The following is a 23,489-nucleotide window of genomic DNA, read 5'->3' as shown; positions in this document are numbered from 1 at the left end:
TAATGACCACACATGATGCTCAATACTGTATAATGACCACAAATGATGCTCAATACTGTATAATGTCCCCACATAATGCTCCATACTGTATAATGACCACACATGATGCTCCATACTGTATAACGGCCGCACATGATGCTCCATACTGTATAATGATCCCACATAATGCTCCATACTGTATAATGACCACACATGATGCTCCATACTGTATAACGGCCGCACATGATGCTCCATACTGTATAATGATCCCACATAATGCTCAATACTGTATAATGGCCACACATAATGCTCAATACTGTATAATGACCACAAATGATGCTCCATACTGTATAACGGCCACACACGATGCTCCATACTGTATAATGGTCACACATGATGCTCTATACTGTATAATGACCACAAATGATGCTCCATACTGTATAACGGCCACACATGATGCTCCATACTGTATAATGACCCCCCTCCTGTATGCATGGCTCATCTCCCTCCTATCCCATATACATATCTCATATTACCCCTCCTGTATGCATGGCTCATATTCCCCCCTGCATGGCTCATATTCCCCCCTGCATGGCTCATATCCCCCCCTGCATGGCTTATATCCCCCCCTGCATGGCTCATATTCCCCCCTGCATGGCTTATATCCCCCCTGCATGGCTCATATTCCCCCCTGCATGGCTCATATCCCCCCTGCATGGCTCATATCCCCCCCTGCATGGCTCATATCCCCCCCTGCATGGCTCATATTCCCCCCTGCATGGCTCATATCCCCCCTGCATGGCTCATATTCCCCCCTGCATGGCTCATATCCCCCCCTGCATGGCTCATATTCCCCCCCTGCATGGCTCATATTCCCCCCTGCATGGCTCATATCCCCCCCTGCATGGCTCATATCCCCCCTGCATGGCTCATATTCCCCCCTGTATGCAGGCTTATCTCTCTGCTCCTGCTCCTGCTCGGCGCGCCGGCTTATCTCCTCCTTCATTCCCCCCCCCCCGTTCCCCCGTCCCTCATACTCACCTGTCTTCCCACTGCACGGCCGTGCCGACATCCCTCGCGCTCTGTCCCGACTCCAGGCGGCGGCGCCGGCGCAGCACCTTCTTCCTGCTTGAGCGGTCATGTGACACCGTTCATTAAGATCATGAATATGCGCATATTCATGATCTTAATGAGCGGTGTCACGTGACCGCTCGTGCAGTGCAGACGCCGAGACCATCGCTGGAGCAGGCAGGGTGAGTATACAAGGCGAGCAGGCGAGCGGGCGGGCGGCGGGGGGGGGGGGCCCTGGAGCGGGGGGAGGGCCCTGGAGCGGGGGGAGGCCCTGCCAGCAGATGCCAGTGTCAGGGCCCACCGGAGGATCCTCCGGTTCCCCGGTGGGCCAGTCCGAGCCTGGGTATATACAGCAGTCTGGGTGTCCCGTATTTGTTGTATAGTGCAGACCTCCCATTGCTTGCGTTCTTTAAATGTAATGTGAGCAGTGATGAATTTCCCACTGTGAGGAGGCCTGCAGTATAATATTCATCTATGTTCAGAACAGCTTACTGCTATGAGTTCTTTACAAAACTTATCATCAGACAGAGTTGATTGCACTCCAGGCAGACGCAAATCTGGAAAAGCAGACATGAGTTGCAACATCATCACTACCACCTAACAGCACAGGAGCACCAAAGAGAAGCAGTTGCAGCCATCACATTAGGAGTTAAAGGGAATCTGTCATCAGTTTTGGCCAATATAAGATGCGGCCATCACCTTTCGGGGGAGCCTGTGTGGATGATGCAGGGTCGCAAAACAGCAAGCCATCACCTTTCGGGCAAGCCTGTGTGAATGATCCAGGGCCCAAACAGCAGTACATGTACGGCAGCACAATCGCACGGCCTCACACTGAATGCCGCGGCGATCGGGTGCGGGTGTCAGCTCTGTGTGAGAGCTGACACCCTGCAGCAACGCCCACAATCGGTGCTAGCACCGATTACGGGCATTTAACCCCTCTGATGCCGCTGTCAGTAGTGACAGCGACATCGGGGAAAATCGTACATGGAATAAGTTCCCTGGGCACATCCATCAGGACAAATCGATGCAATCGCGTAGTCCTGATGGTCTCTGTGGAGATCCTCGGCCGCAAGACGGCCATGGGGTCCTTCGGGGTGTCACAATTTCAAGACTCATAGTGTGACCCATGCACATTACTTGGTCACTACATTTACCTCCATAACTAACAATGCAGAAACACTGGAGAATAGAAGGAGTTTTGATAAAAAAATATAGAAAAGCTTTATTTGTCACAATACAAAAAAATCTTAAAAACACAGACAATGTAAATAGATGTGTTATAGAAAAAACACCAAAAAGATTATAGCACTCTGCTCACAATTTACATTATATCATTGTTCTGTTTGATGAATCCTGTCATAAATCACACTCTGTGAGTATCTCCAGGCTCTTTATTCACATCATGTCTCAACCTCCATTACATGAATTCCGAGTACAACAACATCCAACAAGTTCCAAACAAAGAATATAGAACACACATAAAAGTAGTGAGACCCCTAGAGGCCACATGAACATATAACATATTGCTACATCCTTTCTCTTTTAACTAGAGGAACAATAAAAGGTACTAAACTAATGTATACTATGACAAAGTTAGAAATTAACCTAGTACGTCCAGTTAGATATAATCTTTGAGGTGCGCCGGCTTTTTGCTAATTCTGCCAGCTCTGGTAATATAAGATGTGTCACTTTCTACATCTGGTACATCTGGTAGTTCTTCTGATATTGTCTGTCTCTGGCCAGAGTCCTCACCCTGATGGTCAGCTGTCACTGTTGGTGCCTGACTTGTACTTGCTGCCTCGTTGTCTTGGGTGTCTGGATACTGTTCAAAAGGCCATGAATCATCTCTTTCTTGCGTTTTCCTCAAATATCTTCGATTCCTCCTTAGTCTTCTTCCGTCGTCTGTTAGAATTTCGTAAGACCGAGGTCCCAGTTTCTGGACAACCTTTGCCTTTTGCCAGTGTTTGTCAAATGTGGTGCTTGGCTGCAGCCGAATGTTGTCATTTCTCTGGAGCTCAGGCAGATCCTTTGCAGATTTATTGTAATAGAAAGCTTGCCTAGCTTGATTCTTCTGTAATTTAGCTTCGATGTTTCCCAGCAGCTTTGGCTCTAACAGATGACACGCAGTTGGTACTAGTGTCTTTGTACGCCTACTCATGAGCCTCTGTGCCGGACTGCTGTCTAGGCTTTGGGTGGGTGTGTTTCTATGATCCAGTATAGACAGATATACATCAGCACCCGCTTGGTTTGCTTTCTGCATGAGTCTTTTGGCCGTTTTTACTGCTGACTCTGCTTTCCCATTACTCTGAGGAAATCTTGGAGAAGACGTCTGGTGTTCAAATTCCCATTTCTTACTGAAAGTTTTGAATTCTTCCGACGTAAACTGTGCCGCATTGTCAGAGAAAACGATATCTGGAATGCCATACCTGGCAAAATGGGCCTTGAGTTTTTTAATCACTGTTCTCGCCCTTGTGTCCTGCACCAAATCAACCTCCCAGAAGTTAGAGAAATAGTCCACTGTAATCAGGTATTCTTTGTCATTCCATGTGAACAAGTCTGTTCCTATTTTTGACCAAGGCCTATGTGGAATTTCATGAGGTTGCAATGTCTCCTTTGGTTGCTTATCATTGCAGGATGCACATATTTCACTTTGTGCTATGTAATTTTTTATGTGGTCATTCATTCCTGGCCAATAAACTGTGTTTGTTCTGCATTAATGTGGCTCCAAGGCCTTTTTCCGAAGCATCACATTGTACCACCAGTTCTCGATCTGGATCGAAATACTTTAGGGTTGCTGTATCTGCAATGGCATTCTTTACTGCTCGGAAAGCAGTCTCCTGGCTTTCTGTCCATTCCCAGCGCACATCTTTGTGGGTTAGCTGTCTCAGTGGCTCACACATGTCTGACAGATGTCTGCAAAATTTTGAGAGATAATTCACCATGCCCAAAAATCGTTGTACTCCAGAAACATCAGTAGGGGTAGGCAAATCTTGTATTGCTCTCACCTTTTCAGGATCCACTTTGACCCCAGTTGAAGTCAGTCGATGACCAATATAGGCCACTTCTGTCATTTTCAATTTGAATTTGTCCAAATTCAGCTTTATGTTTTTTTCTCTGCATCTATCCAAAAATTGTATCATCTTCTGATCGTGATCCTTGATTGCAGATTCCATATTTTCACCTTCTCCCACTACTAGGATATCATCCGCTATTGTCTTCACTCCAGTAAGTCCTTCCAAAGCCTGCATCAATTTCTGCTGGAATATCTCTGGAGCAGGTTTTAGTCCCATGGGCATTTTCAGCCATTTAAAGCGTCCAAATGGTGAAGAAAATGTTGTCAATAAACTTGAATCTTCAGTCAGGGCCACATGCCAGAATCCATTTTTTACATCACATACAGAAAATATTTTAGCCTTTGATAAATCTGGTAGAACATCATCTAATGTTGGCATTGGGTAATGATTTCGTTTCAGCGCCTTGTTGAGTGGCTTAGGATCAATACATATTCTTAACTTGCCCGATGGTTTCTGCACTATGACCAAACTGCTGATCCAATCTGTGCTCTTATGGACTGGTGCTATCATTCCTCTTCTCTGTAGATCTGGCAGTTCTACTTTCAGCGGTTGCATTAAAGCTACAGGCACTCTTCTTGTAGGTAATCTGGTGGGCTGCACTGTGTTGTCAATTTCTAGCCTATATTTACCTTCAAAGCATCCATCACCTTCAAATACATCAGCATACTCTGCTTTTATTTTCTGCATGTCCAAGTTGTGCTCTGCATTTAGTTTTGGATTTTGTATATCCTGGGCAACTTCAACAGACATAATGTTCTGAGACTGTACTTTTATTAAGTCCATTGCCTGAACTGCTTTTACTCCCAGTAATGGTACATGGTTACCACCCCGTAACACGGTAAATTCAACTCTATAACTCTTTCTGTTACATGGGTTTCGTATTTTTAGCTTACATGTCCCCATTGGTTTCAGAACACTTTTGTTGTACATCACCAGTACCTTGTCAGTTGGCTCAATAGAAACCTGTTTGTTTAGCACAGCGGTTCTCAACCTGGGGGTCGCGACCCCGATGGGGGTCGAACGACCAAAACACAGGGGTCGCCACCTCTCTCACCTCCCCATCCACCTTCCCCCGTATGCCTGGACTGCTAGCTTTACTCCCGGCATAGCTTTGGGATCCCCGCAGGAAAATGAATCGATCGCGCATCGGATCTAGGGAGATACCAACTTCCGACGTCCCCCCTTCTTGTTTGGTGCAGCCAGGACAGATCCGGAATCTGTGGCACGTATCTGGCAACGGAATCCAGGGATGCAGGAAGAACGCGGCTGCCGGCATCGGCAATCGGCTTGAAGGGCTGCGGAAGAGCACGTCATAAAGGAGCCGTTCGGTACCCAGCAGTGATCCGCCGCCATCACTGTGTTACAGTGTGCCCCCGGACAGACACCTCCCCCATCCCCTCCGGAGTCTGTGCCATATATACAGTGCTCTGCACCGTTGCCCCATAGCTGTGCCATATAGTGCTCTGCACTGTTGCCCCATAGCTGTGCCATACAGTGCTCTGCACTGTTGCCCCATAGCTCTGCCATATAGTGCTCTGCACCATTGCCCCACAGCTGTGCCATATAGTGCTCTGCACCGTTGCCCCATAGCTCTGCCATATAGCGCTCTGCACCATTGCCCCATAGATGCTCCACATAAATCTGTGCTGCTGCTGCTGCAATAAAAAAATAAAAAAACACATACTCACCTCTCTTGCTTGCAGCTCCTCGGCGCCATCTTCCCGGCGTCTCTCTGCACTGACTGATCAGCCAGAGGGCGGCGCGCACACTATGTGCGTCATCGCGCCCTCTGACCTGCACAGTCAGTGCGGAGAGACGCCGGGAAGATGGAGCGGCGCCCGGCGTGTGGAACGAGGGAAGGTAAATATGACATACTTACCTGCTCCCGGCGTCCCGCTCCTTCCCCCGGACAGCTGATCTTCGGTGCCGCAGCCTCCTCGAGTATATACGGTAATTGTTTTTGTGATTATTTATTATGTTTGATTTGTAGCAATGAGAATACAATACATAATGCATATCAGATATTTACATTCCGAATCATAACTAATAAAATTACAGTTTTAAAGTAGCCACCAAAATTATTTTTTGGGTTGGGGGTCACCGCAACATGAGGAACTGTATTGCGGGGTCACAGCATTAGAAAGGTTGAGAACCACTGGTTTAGCAGATCAAATGAAATTACATTGCAGCTTGCTCCACAATCCAGCTGAAATCTAATGGGCTTCTCATCCAACAAGAATGTTGCATAAAGCTGCTTGGCATCCTTCACTACTGACTGCCCGACTACATTGACTTTCTCTGTTGTAGACTGCATTTGTAGCCATGTAATGTCCTCTGCACTGTCAGTGTCTGGTGTCACAGTGTGGAGCTGTCTGTACTGTTTGCCTCTTCCTTGCCTGCAGACAGCAGAGGAATGATTCTTCTTGCCACATGACCTGCAGGTTTCCCCATATGCTGGACACTTGGTTTTGTCTCTCTCATGTCTTTTCCCACAATACTTGCAGTGGACAGTGTTTATACAGTAGTATGGTCCTGTCTTTCCTTTCATAGATACTGCATGTACCTTGTCATCATCATTCTCACTGGTGCCTGCCATCATCTTCAGGCTGTGCTTTGTGAGCTCAGCAGCCCTGCAGATTTGCATACATTTCTCTAAAGTCATGCCTTCCTCTCTCAGTAATCTTTCTTTGAGATGACTGTCCTTTATGCCACACACCATTCTGTCCTTGATTAGACTGTCCCTGATCTCTCCAAAGCCACGTTTCTGCAAGTCTCCTCAGCTCTGTCAGATATCTGTCCACATTTTCACCATCCTCCTGATGTCTTGTGAAAAACTTATATCTTTCCACTGTCTCATTCTTCTTTGGGTCACAGTGTTTATCAAATGCCTGCACAATGTCTGCTAGGAGGAGGTTGTCTGTGTCTGGGAGCAAGGTGTGGGCTAATTCTCTGCCATTTTCCCCAATTAGGTAATAAAACAGCTTTACTTTCCGTTTGTCATCAGTGGGGCCCACAGTCAGATCCACATACAGTGTAAACTCTTCCTTCCAATGTCTCCAAGTCTGGGACAGATTACATGAAGTGACATCCAGTCTCTGAGGGGGCTTCAGACCAGTCTCCATTTTTCTGTACTGTCAGGGAATCTGTACTTACAGTTGCAGTGATCTGTGCAGTTCCAGCCTCATATAAGCTCTAAGAATTTGCAGGTTCTGTGCCCGGCTGCCACCATGTTCTGTTTGATGAATCCTGTCATAAATCACACTCTGTGAGTATCTCCAGGCTCTTTATTCACATCATGTCTCAACCTCCATTACATGAATTCCGAGTACAACAACATCCAACAAGTTCCAAACAAAGAATATAGAACACACATAAAAGTAGTGAGACCCCTAGAGGCCACATAAACATATAACATATTGCTACAATCATAACTGTTATCTAGTAATTGGTGAGGATAATCCCTCCCCAAAATGTCCCAAAAAGGCAAATCCCTCTTTGAAACAAATCAAGGCCCTTTCAATACCAATGATCACTGATAGCCACCTGGGGATAAATTCCCATAAATGTCCACCTATTCTCTAAGGCATTATATCAGTTTAAGTACGCCCAACATGGTGGACACAAGGGGGAGAGAGAAGGGGGGAGAAAAGAAGGTCTCTCACCGTGCGATGTAGTGCTCATTGAACGCATGACGACGCGTGTTTCGCCACTGTCAGACTTGCTTTCTCAAGGGGAGGTGTGGTTTGACTCAACTTGTGGACCTTAAGTATCCATAGATAGGATTTTTTGCAGCCAAGCTGTGTCTCTGGAGATGCAGATATACCCTCCATGTCTTTAGTCAGATGTGGAGATTTGTATTTTCTGTGGTGGATATTTTCTAGTGTTTTAATACTGACCGCATAGTACTCTGTCCTATTCTTTCTTTTTAGCTAGAATGGCCTCCTTTGCTAAATCCTGATTTCAGTCTGCGTATGTCATTTCCCTCTCCTCAAGCAGTCAATATTTGTGGGGGGCTGTCTATCCTTTGGGGATTTTCTCTGAGGCAAGATAGTTTTTCCGTTTCTATCTTTAGTGGAAGGTAGTTCTTAGGCTGTGTCGAGGTGTCTAGGGAGTGTTAGGTACATCCCACGGCTACTTCTAGTTGCGCTGCTAAGTTCAGGGTCTGCGGTCAGTACAGGTACCACCTTCTCCAGAGTACGTCTCATGCTGCTCCTAGGCCACCAGATCATAACAGTACAACTGGCCAACAATGAGTTAAACGCATCTCAGAAGAAGGGAAGAAAAGTGCTGAGCCATTTTTTTTTCTGTAGTCTGTTTTGTCTTTCCTTCCCTCTTTTCCTCGGGGTGGGTCAGGAGTTTGGCGCTGGCATGGAGGTTCAGGAATTGGTTTCTCGTGTGGACCAACTTGCTGCTAGAGTACAGGGTATTTCCGATTATATCGTTCAGACTCCGGTTTTAGAGCCTAGAATTCCAACTCCTGATTAATTTTTTGGGGACAGGTCCAAATTTTTGAGCTTTAAAAATAACTGTAAACTGTTTTTTTTGCTCTGAAACCCCGTTCTTCTGGTGATCCCATTCAGCAGGTTAAAATTGTTATTTCCCTGTTGCGTGGTGATCCTCAGGATTGGGCATTTTCCCTGGAATCTGGGAATCCTGCTTTGCTTAATGTAGACACCTTTTTTCAGGCGCTAGGGTTATTGTATGATGAACCTAATTCAGTGGATCATGCAGAGAAGACCTTGTTGGCCCTCTGTCAGGGTCAAGAAGCGGCAGAATCGTATTGCCAGAAATTTAGAAAATGGTCTGTGTTGACTAAATGGAATGAGGATGCCTTGGCGGCAATTTTCAGAAAGGGTCTTTCTGAATCCGTTAAAGATGTTATGGTGGGGTTCCCCACGCCTGCTGGTCTGAGTGATTCTATGTCTCTGGGCATTCAGATTGATCGGCGCTTGCGCGAGCGCAGGGTTGTGCACACTGTGGCGTTGTCCTCCGAGCGGAGCCCTGAGCATATGCAGTGTAATAGAATTTTGTCTAGAGCTGAACGACAAAGATTCAGGCGTCAGAATAGGTTGTGTTTTTACTGCGGCGATTCTGCTCATGTTATTTCTGATTGCCCTAAGCGTACCAAGAGAATCGCTAGTTCTGTTACCATCAGTACTGAAAACCTAAATTTCTGTTATCTGTGACGTTGATCTGCTCATTATCGTCATTTTCTGTCATGGCATTTGTGGATTCAGGCGCCGCTCTGAACTTAATGGACTTAGAATTTGCCAGACGTTGTGGTTTCCCCTAGCAGCCTTTGCAGAATCCTATTCCTTTAAGGCGGATTAATGCTACACCGTTGGCTAAAAATAAACCTCAGTTTTGGACACAGCTGACCATGCGCATGGCGCCAGCCCATCAGGAAGATTGTCGTTTTCTGGTGTTGCATAATTTGCATGATGATATTGTGCTGGGTTTTCCATGGTTACAGGTACATAATCCGGTGTTAGATTGGAAATCTATGTCTGTGACTAGTTGGGGTTGTCAGGGGGTTCATGGTCACGTTCCTTTGATGTCAATTTCCTCTTCCCCTCTTCTGAAATTCCTGAGTTTTTGTCAGATTTCCAGGATGTATTCGATGAGCCCAAATCCAGTTCCCTTCCACCGCATAGGGACTGTGATTGTGCTATTGACTTGATTCCAGGTTGTAAGTTCCCTAAGGGCCGACTTTTCAACCTGTCTGTGCCAGAACATGCCGCCATGCGGAGCTATATTAAGGAGTCTTTGGAGAAGGGGCATATTCGGCCATCTTCTTCACCATTGGGAGCAGGGTTTTTTTTTGTTGCCAAGAAGGATGGCTCCTTGAGACCCTGTATTGATTATTGCCTCTTGAATAAGATCATGGTCAAATTTCAATACCCTTTGCCTTTGCTTACTGATTTGTTTGCTAGGATTAAGGGGGCTAGTTGGTTTACTAAGATTGACCTTCGAGGGGCATATAATCTTATTCGTATTAAGCAGGGTGACGAATGGAAAACTGCATTTAATACGCCCGAAGGCCATTTTGAATACCTTGTGATGCCATTCGGACTCTCTAATGCCCCATCTGTGTTCCAGTCCTTCATGCATGATATCTTTCGGAGTTATCTTGATAAATTCATGGTTGTATATTTGGATGATATTTTGATTTTTTCCGATGATTGGGAGTCTCATGTGAAACAGGTCAGGATGGTATTTCAGATCCTCCGTAATAATGCTTTATTTGTGAAGGGGTCGAAGTGCCTCTTTGGAGTGCAGAAGGTTTCTTTTTTGGGCTTCATTTTTTCTCCCTCATCTATAGAAATGGATCCAGTTAAGGTTCAGGCCATTCATGATTGGATTCAGCCCACATCTGTGAAGAGCCTTCAGAAATTCTTGGGCTTTGCTAATTTTTATCGTCGTTTCATTACCAACTTCTCCAGTGTGGTTAAACCTCTGACCGATTTGGCACTGATGTGACGAATTGGTCTTCCGCGGCTGTTTCTGCCTTTCAGGAGCTTAAACGCCAATTTACTTCTGCCCCTGTGTTGTGTCAGCCGGATGTTTCTCTTCCATTTCAGGTTGAGGTTGACGCGTCTGAGATTGGGGCAGGGGCCGTTTTGTCTCAGAGGAATTCTGATGGTTCCTTGATGAAACCGTGTGCCTTCTTTTCTCGGAAGTTTTCGCCTGCTGAACGCAATTATGATGTCGGCAATCGGGAGTTGTTGGCTATGAAGTGGGCATATGAGGAGTGGCGACATTGGCTTGAGGGGGCCAAGCACCGTATTGTGGTCCTGACCGATCATAAGAATCTGATTTACCTCGAGTCTGCCAAACGACTGAATCCTAGACAGGCTCGATGGTCCCTGTTTTTCTCCCGTTTTGATTTTGTGGTCTCGTATCTTCCGGGTTCTAAGAATGTTAAGGCTGATGCCCTCTCTAGGAGTTTTTTTCCTGATTCCCCTGGGGTTCTTGAGCCGGTCGGCATTCTGAAGGAAGGGGTGATTCTTTCTGCCATCTCCCCTGATTTGCGACGGGTTCTTCAGGAATTTCAGGCTGATAAACCTGACCGCTGTCCAGTGGGGAAACTGTTTGTTCCTGATAGATGGACTAGTAAAGTGATTTCTGAGGTTCATTATTCTGTGTTGGCTGGCCATCCTGGGATTTTTGGTACCAGAGATTTGGTTGGTAGGTCCTTTTGGTGGCCTTCTTTGTCGCGGGATGTGCGTTCTTTTGTGCAGTCCTGTGGGATTTGTGCGTGGGCTAAGCCTTGCTGTTCCCGCACTAGTGGGTTGCTTCTGCCTTTGCCGGTCCCTGAGAGACCTTGGACGCATATTTCTATGGATTTTATTTCAGATCTTCCGGTTTCCCAGAGGATGTCGGTTATCTGGGTGGTTTGTGACCGGTTTTCTAAGATGGTTCATTTGGTACCTTTGCCTAACTTGCCTTCCTCTTCTGATTTGGTTCCGTTGTTTTTTCAGCATGTGGTTCGTTTGCATGGCATTCCGGAGAATATTGTGTCCGATAGAGGTTCCCAGTTTGTTTCTAGGTTTTGGCGGGCCTTTTGTGCTAGGCTGGGCATTGATTTGTCTTTTTCTTCCGCATTTCATCCTCAGACAAATGGCCAAACCGAGTGAACTAATCAGACTTTGGAAACTTATTTGAGATGCTTTGTGTCTGCTGATCAGGATGATTGGGTGGCTTTCTTGCCGTTGGCCGAGTTTGCCCTTAATAATTGGGCTAGTTCTGCTACCTTTGTTTCGCCTTTTTTTTGTAATTTTGGTTTTCATCCTCGTTTTTCTTCAGGGCAGGTTGAGCCTTCTTATTGTCCTGGTGTGGATTCTGTGGTTGACAGGCTGCAGCAAATTTGGGCTCATGTGGTGGACAATTTGGTGTTGTCTCAGGAGGAGGCTCAGCGTTTTGCTAACGGTTGTCAGTGTGTTGGTTCCCGGCTTCGGGTTGGGGATTTGGTCTGGATGTCTTCCCGTCATGTTCCTATGAAGGTTTCTTCCCCTAAGTTCAAGCCTCGGTTTATTGGTCCTTATAGGATTTCTGAGATTATCAGTCCAGTGTCTTTTCGTTTGACCCTTCCAGCCTCTTTTTCCATCCATAATGTTTTCCATAGATCTTTGTTGCTGAAGTATGTGGTGCCCGTTGTTCCCTCTGTTGATCCTCCTCCGGCCCCGGTGTTGATTGATGGGAAGTTGGAGTATGTGGTTGAGAAGATTTTGGATTCTCGTTTTTCGAGGCAGAAGCTTCAGTATCTGGTCAAATGGAAGGGTTATGGCCAGGAGGATAATTCTTGGATTGTTGCCTCCGATGTTCATGCTGACGATTTGGTTCGTGCCTTTCATTTGGCTCGTCCTGATCAGCCTGGGGGCTCTGGTGAGGGTTCGGTGACCCCTCCTCAAGGGGGGGGTACTGTTGTGAATTCTGCTCTTGGGCTCCCTCCGTTGGTTATGAGTGGTAGTGCTGCTGTCTTTGGATCGCTGCATTTATCAGGTGTGTCCACTTTTTGCAATTTGGACTGGGCTATTTAGTCTTGCTTGATCCTTTAGTCAGGGCCAGTTGTCCATTGTTTTTGGAGGATTCACATCCATACCTGGTCTCTCCTGTTTTGCTGTTCATTTCAACAAAGATAAGTTCTGGCTTTGTTTTTGCTGTCCACATGCTATATACCTTATCGTTCAGTGCATTTTCATGTTTTGTCTTGTCCAGCTTTGTCTGTGAAGGATTTTTTTGCAGCCAAGCTGTGTCTCTGGAGATGCAGATATACCCTCCATGTCTTTAGTCAGATGTGGACATTTGTATTTTCTGTGGTGGATATTTTCTAGTGTTTTAATACTGACCGCATAGTACTCTGTCCTATTCTTTCTTTTTAGCTAGAATGGCCTCCTTTGCTAAATCCTGATTTCAGTCTGCGTATGTCATTTCCCTCTCCTCTCACAGTCAATATTTGTGGGGGGCTGTCTATCCTTTGGGGATTTTCTCTGAGGCAAGATAGTTTTTCCGTTTCTATCTTTAGGGGAAGTTAGTTCTTAGGCTGTGTCGAGGTGTCTAGGGAGTGTTAGGTACATCCCACGGCTACTTCTAGTTGCGGTGCTAAGTTCAGGGTCTGCGGTCAGTACAGGTACCACCTTCTCCAGAGTACGTCTCATGCTGCTCCTAGGCCACCAGATCATAACACCGGCCCATCCCTGGCTGAGTGGATGTGGCACATGCGCGGGCCGTCACTCACGACAAACCACCCTGCCCGGACGCATACAGCCACACACACGAGCGGGTACCTTGCAAGTCCCAGTCATGCACGCAACGGGACAATGCCGGACAGAGGGGGCAGCCGCAAGCAACCAGCACGCGCACGCGCACCACAGCCATGACGGGCTCATATTATAAACAATCAAACAATGTATCCTCAAGGACAAATAACAATAAATAAAAAGAAAAATGATCCAGCACATAAAGATTGTATTCCGTCCATAAATCAGCAGAATGTGATTATTCATTCCTATTCTAATTACATAAATCTTCACGTGCTCATTGAAAGTAATCCGATCCGAAAAGAAAAAAACTGTGATGAATAAGATAATCCAATAAGAACCTATACATAACATGTCACAAAAGCAAAAAATTAAAAACCAAACACACACAGTGCTATACAGTGATGTCCCAGGATGGGACAATATAAAAAAGTATAAAAAAAAAGTATAAAAATATTTTTTTAACCCTTTAACGACGTTGGGTGTAATGCATAATCCCTTTGATATGGTCTTCGGTTCATTTCCCGACACATGTCAGCTATTTTGAAAATTTTGCACACATTATCATTGCTGTCCCCGATGTGGCTCACAATCTAAATTCCCTATCAGTATGTCTAGGCTGGGGATGCTAATCTCTTATATCTCAGGTCATATATATTTGGTATCACCGCTTTCAGAATAGCCTGATCTATCAATATAAAAAAAAGAATTAACCTGATCACTATACGGTGTAACGAGAAAAAAGTAAAAACTCCTGAATTATGTTTTTTGATTGCCGCTACATTGCAATAAAATGCAATAATAGCAAAAAACGAAAATGGCCCGGAGGTTAAGGGGTTAAAAATCCCCAAATAAAGAAAAAAAAAGAGACAAATAGTTATCCAATAAATACATTTATTAATGTAAATAAAAAAATAAACAATAAAAGTGCACATATTTGGTATTGAGGCGTCCTAACGACCTGCTCTATAAAAGTGTCCCATTAGTTAACCCATTCAGTGTACACAGCAAAAAAAATAAATTAAAAAGAGGCAAAACGATTGTAAAACGGGGTCATTCATAAGGGGGTTCTGCTGTGTTGGCACCTCAGGAGCTCTGCCAATGTACCATGGAACCCTCAAACATGTGCAGCAAAATCTGCACTATAATATGGCGTTTCTTCCCATCTGAGCTTTGCACTGTGCTTTAGGCTGGTTTCACACGTCAGTGTCTCCGGTACGTGAGGTGACAGTTTCCTCACGTACCGGAGCCACTGACACACGTAGACACATTAAAATCAATGCATCTGTGCAGATGTCATTGATTTTTTGCGGACCGTGTCTCAGTGTGCCAAACACGGAGACATGTCAGTGTTCGTGGGAGCGCACGGATTACACGGACCCATTAAAGTCAATGGGTCCGTGTAAAACACGTACCGCACACGGACATTGTCCGTGTGCAGTCCAGGAGACAGCGCTACATTAAGCGCTGTCCCCCCCACTGGTGCTGAAGCCGCCATTCATATCTTCTATATAATCGTGTTTAAAATAAAGATCTATGTGCCCAAAGGGGTGGAGCCGCATATTCATTACTGTAAATGAGCGGCCCCACGTGACCGCTTATACAGTAGAAGGTGCGGCCAGGACAGGAAGCAGCGCCAGCGAGGGAGCCGGGTTAGTATTTTAAGAACAGCGGGGGGCGCACAGCGGGGGGGGGGGGGGGGGGGGGAAGGGGGTCACAGCGGGGGGGCGCACAGGGGGTGGGCACATAGATCTTTATTTTAAACACGATTATTCATATCTTCTCTACAGCAAACGCTGCTGCAAAGAAGATATGAATGGCGGCTTCAGAACGATGCAGGGGACAGCGCTAAACTTTAGCGCTGTCTCCTGCACGCTCCGTGTGGTACCCAGTGGGCACACGGGCGGCACACGTGTGCCGCACGTGTGCCACACTGATGTGCCACAGAAACGCAGGGGCACACGGACACGGATAATTCCGGTACCGATTTTACCGGTACCGGAATTATCTGGACGTGTGAGACTGCCCTCAAAAGTAGTTTTCAATGACATATGAGGTATTAGTAAACTCAGGAGAAGTTGCCCAACCAAGTTTGGGGTCCATTTTCTCCTGTTACCCTTGGGAAAATAAAAAATTGGGGACTAAAAGATCATGTTTGTGGAAAAAATAAGATTTTTTATTTTCAGGCGTTATAAACTTGGGAAGTCAAAGTGCTCACCACACATCTAAATAAGCTCCCTAAGGGGTCTAGTTTCCAAAATAGTGTCACTTGTGGGGGGTTTCCACTGTTTAGGCACATCAGGGGCTCTCCAAACACGACATGGCGTCCGCTAATTATTCCAGCAAATTTTGCTTTCAAAAAGTCAATTGACACTCCTTCCCTTCCAAGTCCTGCTGTGCCCCCAAACAGTTGTTTACTCCACATATGGGGTATATTTGCGTACTCAGGAGAAATTGCACAATAAATTGGAGAAATTTCTCCTATAAGGGTATGTCTCCACAGTCAGGAAACGCAGCGTCCAATCTACAGTGGCCAGATGTTATAGCATAGTGGAGGGAATTTTATGAAATCCCATCTCCACAATGCGTACAAAGGCGCAGGTGGCAGACCTGCGTATACGCACATGCGGTGCGTCTTTATAGACAGCAGCATGTCTATTTATCTTGTGGAGATGCTCAGTCTCCGCAAGAAAAATTACACAGTCTATGTATAGGATGCGGTGATTCTGCATGGTTCAATTAACACCTGTGGAATCTCCATGCGTACAAAAGCCAGCAGCGCTTTGGATGGAGCTGCGTCCAAAGCGCTGCCAATCCGGACCGTGGAAGCATACCCTTACCCGCATGAAAAATTTGGAGCTAAAAAATATTTATCTGGGAAAAATGTCATATTTTTTTTATTTTCACGGCTCAACGTTATAAACTTCTGTGAAGCACCTGTGGGTTCAAGGTGCTCAATACACATCTAGATAAGTTCCCAAAGTGGTCTAGTTTGCAAAATGGTGTCACTTGTGGGGGGTTTCCAATGTTTAGGCACATCAGGGGCTCTGCAAACGCGACATGGCGTCCGCTAATTATTCCAGCAAATGTTACATTCAAAAAGTGAAAAGGCGCTCCTTCCCTTCTGAGCCCTGCCGTGCGTCCAAACAGTAGATGTCCCCCACGTATGGGGTATCTTCATGCTCAGGAGAAATTGCTCAACAAAATATATGGTCCATTTTCTCCTGTTAACCTTGTGAAACTACAAAAAATCATGTCTAAAGAAAAATGTTTGTGAAAGAAAAGTAAATGCTTATTTTTTTTCTTCCACCTTCCAAAATGTGGTTTTGAGCACCCTGAGGGGTGCAGTTTTTAGAATGGTGTCACTTTTGGGCATTTTCTGTCATATAGGCCCCTCAAACTCACTGCAAATGTGAGGTGGTCCCTAAAAAAATAGTTACGTAAATTTTGTTGTAAAAATGAGAAAACGCTGGTCAACTTTTAACCCTTATAACGTCCTAACCAAAAAAATATGGTTCCAAAATTTTGCTGATGTAGACATGTGGGAAATGTTATTAACTATTTTGTGTGATATGACTCTGATTTAAGGGCATAAAAATTAAAATTTGAGAATTGCGAAATTTTCAAAATTTTTGTAAAATTTTGTTTTTTTCACAAATAAAACACAAATCATTTTACCACTACCATAAAGTACAATTTGTCACGAGAAAACAATGTCAGAATCAGTGGGATCCGCTGAAGCGTTCCAGAGTTATATCCTCATAAGGGGACAGTGGTCGGAATTGTAATAATTGGCCCGGTCAGGAAACTGGCTCGGGGTGAAAGGGTTAATTCACACTACTAAAGTCAACAAGACAGAAAACTTTTCAGATCAAAAAAAGAGATGGCTGCTAACAGGGAGCAATAGACTGCAGAGGATGATACTTTCCCTCACTCCATTACAGCATATCAGAACAGTTCTTTAATATACCATCATAGAAAGCTGTGAAACTAAAACCCTTCAGAAACCGAAGGGTTAATGCAGTTCCCCCGCCTCCCGCCTGACGCTCCGCCCACACACCCTGGTCGGCAGACCCTCGCTGTGAGCGTGACTTGCGCATGTGCGCCTCCTCCCCAGCAGTCGCGGGGCCGAGCAGAGTGATCGCACTTCCGGTCTGGTGTCATGGCGTCTTTGCGGTGATGGCCGAGGGGAGAGCGCGATAGCGGGCAGGAGGAGAGGAGGGGGCGGCGGCGGCGGGAGGAGGTGGAGGCGGCGGTGGTGGCGGCGGAGGTGGAGGAAGGGGGAAACGGAGGAGGTGGAATAACCAGCAGCTGTTACGGTTACTGTCATCATCATCTTCCCTCCGGCGGCCTGTGATCCCCGGGAAGAGGAGGAGGACGGGGGAGACCCCAGGCCGGGGCGATGGCGGCTCACAAGCCGGTGGAATGGGTGCAGGCCGTGGTGAACCGCTTCGAGGAGCAGGTAATTGGGATGGGGACGTGCGTACCGGGAGGAGGAGGAGGAGTGTTGCTATGGAGGAAGATGATGGAGAGAGGAGATCTGGTCGTGGAGACGCGGCGCTCCTCTCCTCCCTGTGTGATGCCCGGGCTGTGCGGTGCCAGGCCTGGCTGCTCTGTTATCAGGCCGTGCCCTCACTGCTCCGCTGCTGCCCAGGCCTGGCACCCAGTGGAGTGGCAGCTACAGGTGGGCACTGCTGGTTGTTGTGGTCTCTTCTGCTAGGTCAGTGCTGGACAATCCGTACACAAATGTGGGGGTGTCTACTATGGAGATGTGGGGGGTCTCTACTATGGAGATGTAGGGGGTCTCTACTATGGGGCTTGGGTCGTGTATCTCCTGCCATGTCTGCCCTGCTCCTGCAGCCATGGCTGTGCATGTGGCAGTGTAGTGACGATCCCCCCGCACCCCCCGGCGCCTCAGGAGAGCCAGCGCGGCCCCTTTCCCCCGGCGCCTCAGGAGAGCCAGCGCGGCCCCTTTCCCCCGGCGCCTCAGGAGAGCCAGCGCGGCCCCTTTCCCCCGGCGCCTCAGGAGAGCCAGCGCGGCCCCTTTCCCCCGGCGCCTCAGGAGAGCCAGCGCGGCCCCTTTCCCCCGGCGCCTCAGGAGAGCCAGCGCGGCCCCTTTCCCCCGGCGCCTCAGGAGAGCCAGCGCGGCCCCTTTCCCCCGGCGCCTCAGGAGAGCCAGCGCGGCCCCTTTCCCCCGGCGCCTCAGGAGAGCCAGCGCGGCCCCTTTCCCCCGGCGCCTCAGGAGAGCCAGCGCGGCCCCTTTCCCCCGGCGCCTCAGGAGAGCCAGCGCGGCCCCTTTCCCCCGGCGCCTCAGGAGAGCCAGCGCGGCCCCTTTCCCCCGGCGCCTCAGGAGAGCCAGCGCGGCCCCTTTCCCCCGGCGCCTCAGGAGAGCCAGCGCGGCCCCTTTCCCCCGGCGCCTCAGGAGAGCCAGCGCGGCCCCTTTCCCCCGGCGCCTCAGGAGAGCCAGCGCGGCCCCTTTCCCCCGGCGCCTCAGGAGAGCCAGCGCGGCCCCTTTCCCCCGGCGCCTCAGGAGAGCCAGCGCGGCCCCTTTCCCCCGGCGCCTCAGGAGAGCCAGCGCGGCCCCTTTCCCCCGGCGCCTCAGGAGAGCCAGCGCGGCCCCTTTCCCCCGGCGCCTCAGGAGAGCCAGCGCGGCCCCTTTCCCCCGGCGCCTCAGGAGAGCCAGCGCGGCCCCTTTCCCCCGGCGCCTCAGGAGAGCCAGCGCGGCCCCTTTCCCCCGGCGCCTCAGGAGAGCCAGCGCGGCCCCTTTCCCCCGGCGCCTCAGGAGAGCCAGCGCGGCCCCTTTCCCCCGGCGCCTCAGGAGAGCCAGCGCGGCCCCTTTCCCCCGGCGCCTCAGGAGAGCCAGCGCGGCCCCTTTCCCCCGGCGCCTCAGGAGAGCCAGCGCGGCCCCTTTCCCCCGGCGCCTCAGGAGAGCCAGCGCGGCCCCTTTCCCCCGGCGCCTCAGGAGAGCCAGCGCGGCCCCTTTCCCCCGGCGCCTCAGGAGAGCCAGCGCGGCCCCTTTCCCCCGGCGCCTCAGGAGAGCCAGCGCGGCCCCTTTCCCCCGGCGCCTCAGGAGAGCCAGCGCGGCCCCTTTCCCCCGGCGCCTCAGGAGAGCCAGCGCGGCCCCTTTCCCCCGGCGCCTCAGGAGAGCCAGCGCGGCCCCTTTCCCCCGGCGCCTCAGGAGAGCCAGCGCGGCCCCTTTCCCCCGGCGCCTCAGGAGAGCCAGCGCGGCCCCTTTCCCCCGGCGCCTCAGGAGAGCCAGCGCGGCCCCTTTCCCCCGGCGCCTCAGGAGAGCCAGCGCGGCCCCTTTCCCCCGGCGCCTCAGGAGAGCCAGCGCGGCCCCTTTCCCCCGGCGCCTCAGGAGAGCCAGCGCGGCCCCTTTCCCCCGGCGCCTCAGGAGAGCCAGCGCGGCCCCTTTCCCCCGGCGCCTCAGGAGAGCCAGCGCGGCCCCTTTCCCCCGGCGCCTCAGGAGAGCCAGCGCGGCCCCTTTCCCCCGGCGCCTCAGGAGAGCCAGCGCGGCCCCTTTCCCCCGGCGCCTCAGGAGAGCCAGCGCGGCCCCTCTCCCCCCGGCGCCTCAGGAGAGCCACCGCGGCCCCTCTCCCCCCGGCGCCTCAGGAGAGCCACCGCGGCCCCTTTCCCCCGGCGCCTCAGGAGAGCCACCGCAGCCCCTTTCCACCAGAGCCGTTTGGCAATTATATCTTAGATGTTTAACAATGGACATGATCATACAGGGTTGTAAAATCGTATGTCTTGCTGATCTTCTGTATGGGGTCCCCATGTTTTTTGTGGCACACCTATATACCTGAATGGACGGATCTCAGAAGAGAATAGCGTTCACTGCGATTTTTTTTTTTTGTTTCTTTTTTAGGCCATGTGCACACGTTGCGGATTAGGCTTAGGAATTTCTGGTGCGGATTCTGCCTCTCCTGGCAGAAAACGCACCTGCAGATTTGTCGCGTTTTTTGTGCGTTTCCTTGCGGATTTGCTGCGTTTTTTACCCCTGCGGTTTTCTATAATGGAATGGGTACAAAAACGCTGCAGATTCACCAAAAAGTGACATGCTACTTCTTTTAAACCATAACAAAATTCCAATAAGCATTATCGATGGTGGAGATCAACTGTATAATATACTGAACGTGTGTATATATAAATACCCACTTCTACATTCCCGTCTATCACACCACCACCACCTATGCATGGACGTATGGACAACTGCAACATATGCTAAACTAATCAAAAAAGGAAGCACCAAGCAGTCATGAAGTCCAAATATCAATCATTTTATTGTACCAAATATGATAAAAAAAACCAGACAAACAATACATAGCAGGGCTAAAAAGATGAAAAAAGGGAGTCACCCGCACCATGCAAAGCCCAAGGTAGGGTGTATCCCTAACACAAAATAGTAATAGCATACAGGGAACAACTTAACGTGCACAATTTTACTACTTTTAGCTCCCTTATAAGATGGGATAGCAGGTCGGACGTCCGACCACTGCTCCATCCATTCTCTATGAGGCTGCTGGAGAAAGTCAGGGCAGCCCCATAGGAAATGAATAGAGTTGTAGTTAAAGAGAACCTGTCACATGTAAAAAACGCTATTAACCTGCAGATATTGGGTGAATCTGCAGGTTAATAGTGTTCTGAGCCTGCCTGACTCCGGCACTTAGAGCCCCTCTGCCTGGAGGAAATGGATTGTATTCCTCCCTGCATCGTTTGGCGCTCAGTCACCGCTCTGAGTATAGGGAGCAGAGCTGTAACCGCGCTCCCGGCACTGACTGACAGCAGCTCAGCATTAGTGTCCCCTTTAAGCACCTGCACTATTCTAACGGGGATAAAAATTGTGCCGGTCCCAGCAGTCGCCCCCCCCAACAATAAAGTTTTTACCTGTATTTTGGATTGTTGATAATTTGTTTTAACAACTCTTTATGTAAATATAAATCTTTTTGGCTTTACTTCCCCTGGTTGAAATACACAGTGTAAATTCACATGCTTCCTTTTACAAATCCACGGCACCCTTTAGTTTAAGATGTTTTTTGTTTTCTGCAGGATGTAGATGTGATTTTCTGAAATCTCAAGCCCAATGCTGATACTGTAATTGGCAGCTGATTTCTCGTTGAGAAAATTCACCGCTTATTTGTCCCATGTGCACATAACCTTCAAATAATGAAGAAAATGAATCATTGTGACTTTTACACTTGACATTCTTTTCGGGCAGGTTTATCGGCCAGATTTTCAGCCCTTGTTCTCTCTACAGGGGAAGTGTATACTATCAAATAAAAGTAGGAGGAAGCTTATTTCCAGATGTACCAGTATGGAGCTAGAACAGAGACCTTACATTCGACCTTGTGAGCATTTTCGTAGATTGGTATAAGATCGTGTGTGGTTCAGGACTGGAGAAATCCTACTGTGGTATAAGTTTTATTTCTAGGCCAAAGTCAACTGGAAGTTTGTCTTTTCCCACTTATGGGTTTGGGCACACGTTCAGGATTTTTCGCGATAAAAACGCACAAAAAAAGCATACATTATGCATCCTATCATTTAGAATGCATTCCGCAATTTTTGTGCACATGATGCGTTTTTTCCGTGAAAAAAACGCATTGCGGTAAAAAAAAAAAGCAGCATGTTCATTAATTTTGCGGATTTTTCGCGTTTTTCCAGCTATTTAATGCATTGGGAAAGATCCGGGGAACAAACACGTAAAAAATGCGGAAAAAAACGCATGCAGATTTCTGGCAGAAATGTCCGGTTTTTGTCATGAAATTTCTGCAAGAAATCCTGAACGTGTGCACATACCCTTAGAGTATGTTGACCTAGTAAAAAGTCCAATGCATTTTTAAATGGAATTAAAAAAAAAAAAAAAAAAATCATGTGATCTGTGTATCATGCCATTCTAAGAGTTCTCATAGTATAACCCCTTATTGACAGCCACTGTAGCCTAAGGGGGTCAAAAGGTGAACCCACTCCATGCACAGCAGATACCAGCTGTTACCTTGCCAGCACCCAACAGTAACTGATGCAGTCAGAGCTAGTACTGGTTTCATCAGTTTTAATGTCGTTGTCAAGCATATCACTGGCATTTAAATGGCGGATTCAAGATGGCGTTTGACCCTTCTGAAAGGATTGGGAACCCCACGTGATACAATGAAGCATAAAAAAATGAAAGAAAACAAATGTATATTTGTTATTGCTTAGGTGTAATTTCCTGAATGAATAAAATATTTATCCCTTTATCTCTTACAATGACCTCTGAACAGAATTGTCATTATTTACGTGCCTCAATTCCTCAAAAAAAATGAAATAAAATGTGATTAAAACATACGTACTCCAGAATAGCAATAAAAATGTCAGCTCAACATCCAAAAAATAAGCCCTTCAAAAAGGTCTATCGATAGATGAATGAAAAAGTTATAGGCTTAAGAAAATTAAAGAAACCACTTTTGTATTTAAAAAAAATTCAATTTTTTTTTTACCCTTGGATAAAAAAAAAAGTACTATGCAAGTTTGGTATTAACGTAATTGCACTGAACTCGAGAATTGCATAATCAGATCATTTTTACGTCTCTACAAATAACATTCAATCAAAACCCTAAAACAACTGCACAATGACTTATTTTTCGTTATTTCACAGAACTTTATTTTTTTCCCCGTTTTCCAGTACATTATTGTGTGGAAAACTGAATAGTCCCACAAAAAAAATTAAGTTATACAGCTACGTTGCTGTAAAACAAAAAAGGTTATGACTCTTGAGGTCTTGCCAGGTCTTGAGTTGAGAGCTTAATATTAATATTGTATTAAAAATGGTAAAACAGTGCAAGTCCAACATCCATTCTTTAACCAAATAAGAAAACATCTGTGGGAGAAAACTATTGAGCAGTATGTTTTGACCCTGAAAAAGTGACCAAGCTTCTTGATCCTCCCAAGGCAGAAGGTAGGAATACTTGTATTAGATTGTAGGGTCCTTTGTTCCGGCAAGCGATAACTTAAAATATCAAGCAAGGAGACAGTGCTTTTTTTTGGTCGTTCATTTACAGATCTAAAGAAGCGAGATTTTGGTACACATGTACAGTAAATTCCTTGCCCATAGATTATGCAAAGTGTGTAAAGG

At 47.6% G+C, this 23,489-nt stretch overlaps 1 protein-coding gene across 7 annotated transcripts in view; it reads left to right on the top strand.

Moving 5' to 3' along the window:
- The first annotated feature begins 17,661 nt into the window (after window positions 1–17,661).
- Window positions 17,662–23,489, top strand: part of NF1 (neurofibromin 1) — a 399,313-nt gene continuing 393,485 nt past the window's right edge. For all 7 annotated transcript variants that reach the window (XM_069757802.1, XM_069757799.1, XM_069757798.1 and 4 more), the window contains exon 1: window positions 17,662–17,846. In XM_069757802.1, coding sequence (XP_069613903.1) covers window positions 17,787–17,846 — 60 coding nt within the window. In that variant the 5' untranslated portion in view covers window positions 17,662–17,786. The remainder of the gene's footprint in view (window positions 17,847–23,489) is intronic.

The sequence above is a fragment of the Ranitomeya imitator genome, chromosome 3 (assembly GCF_032444005.1).
Source record: "Ranitomeya imitator isolate aRanImi1 chromosome 3, aRanImi1.pri, whole genome shotgun sequence".
Classification (NCBI taxonomy): domain Eukaryota; kingdom Metazoa; phylum Chordata; class Amphibia; order Anura; family Dendrobatidae; genus Ranitomeya; species Ranitomeya imitator.
This window is presented reverse-complemented; position numbering and strand designations above follow the sequence as displayed.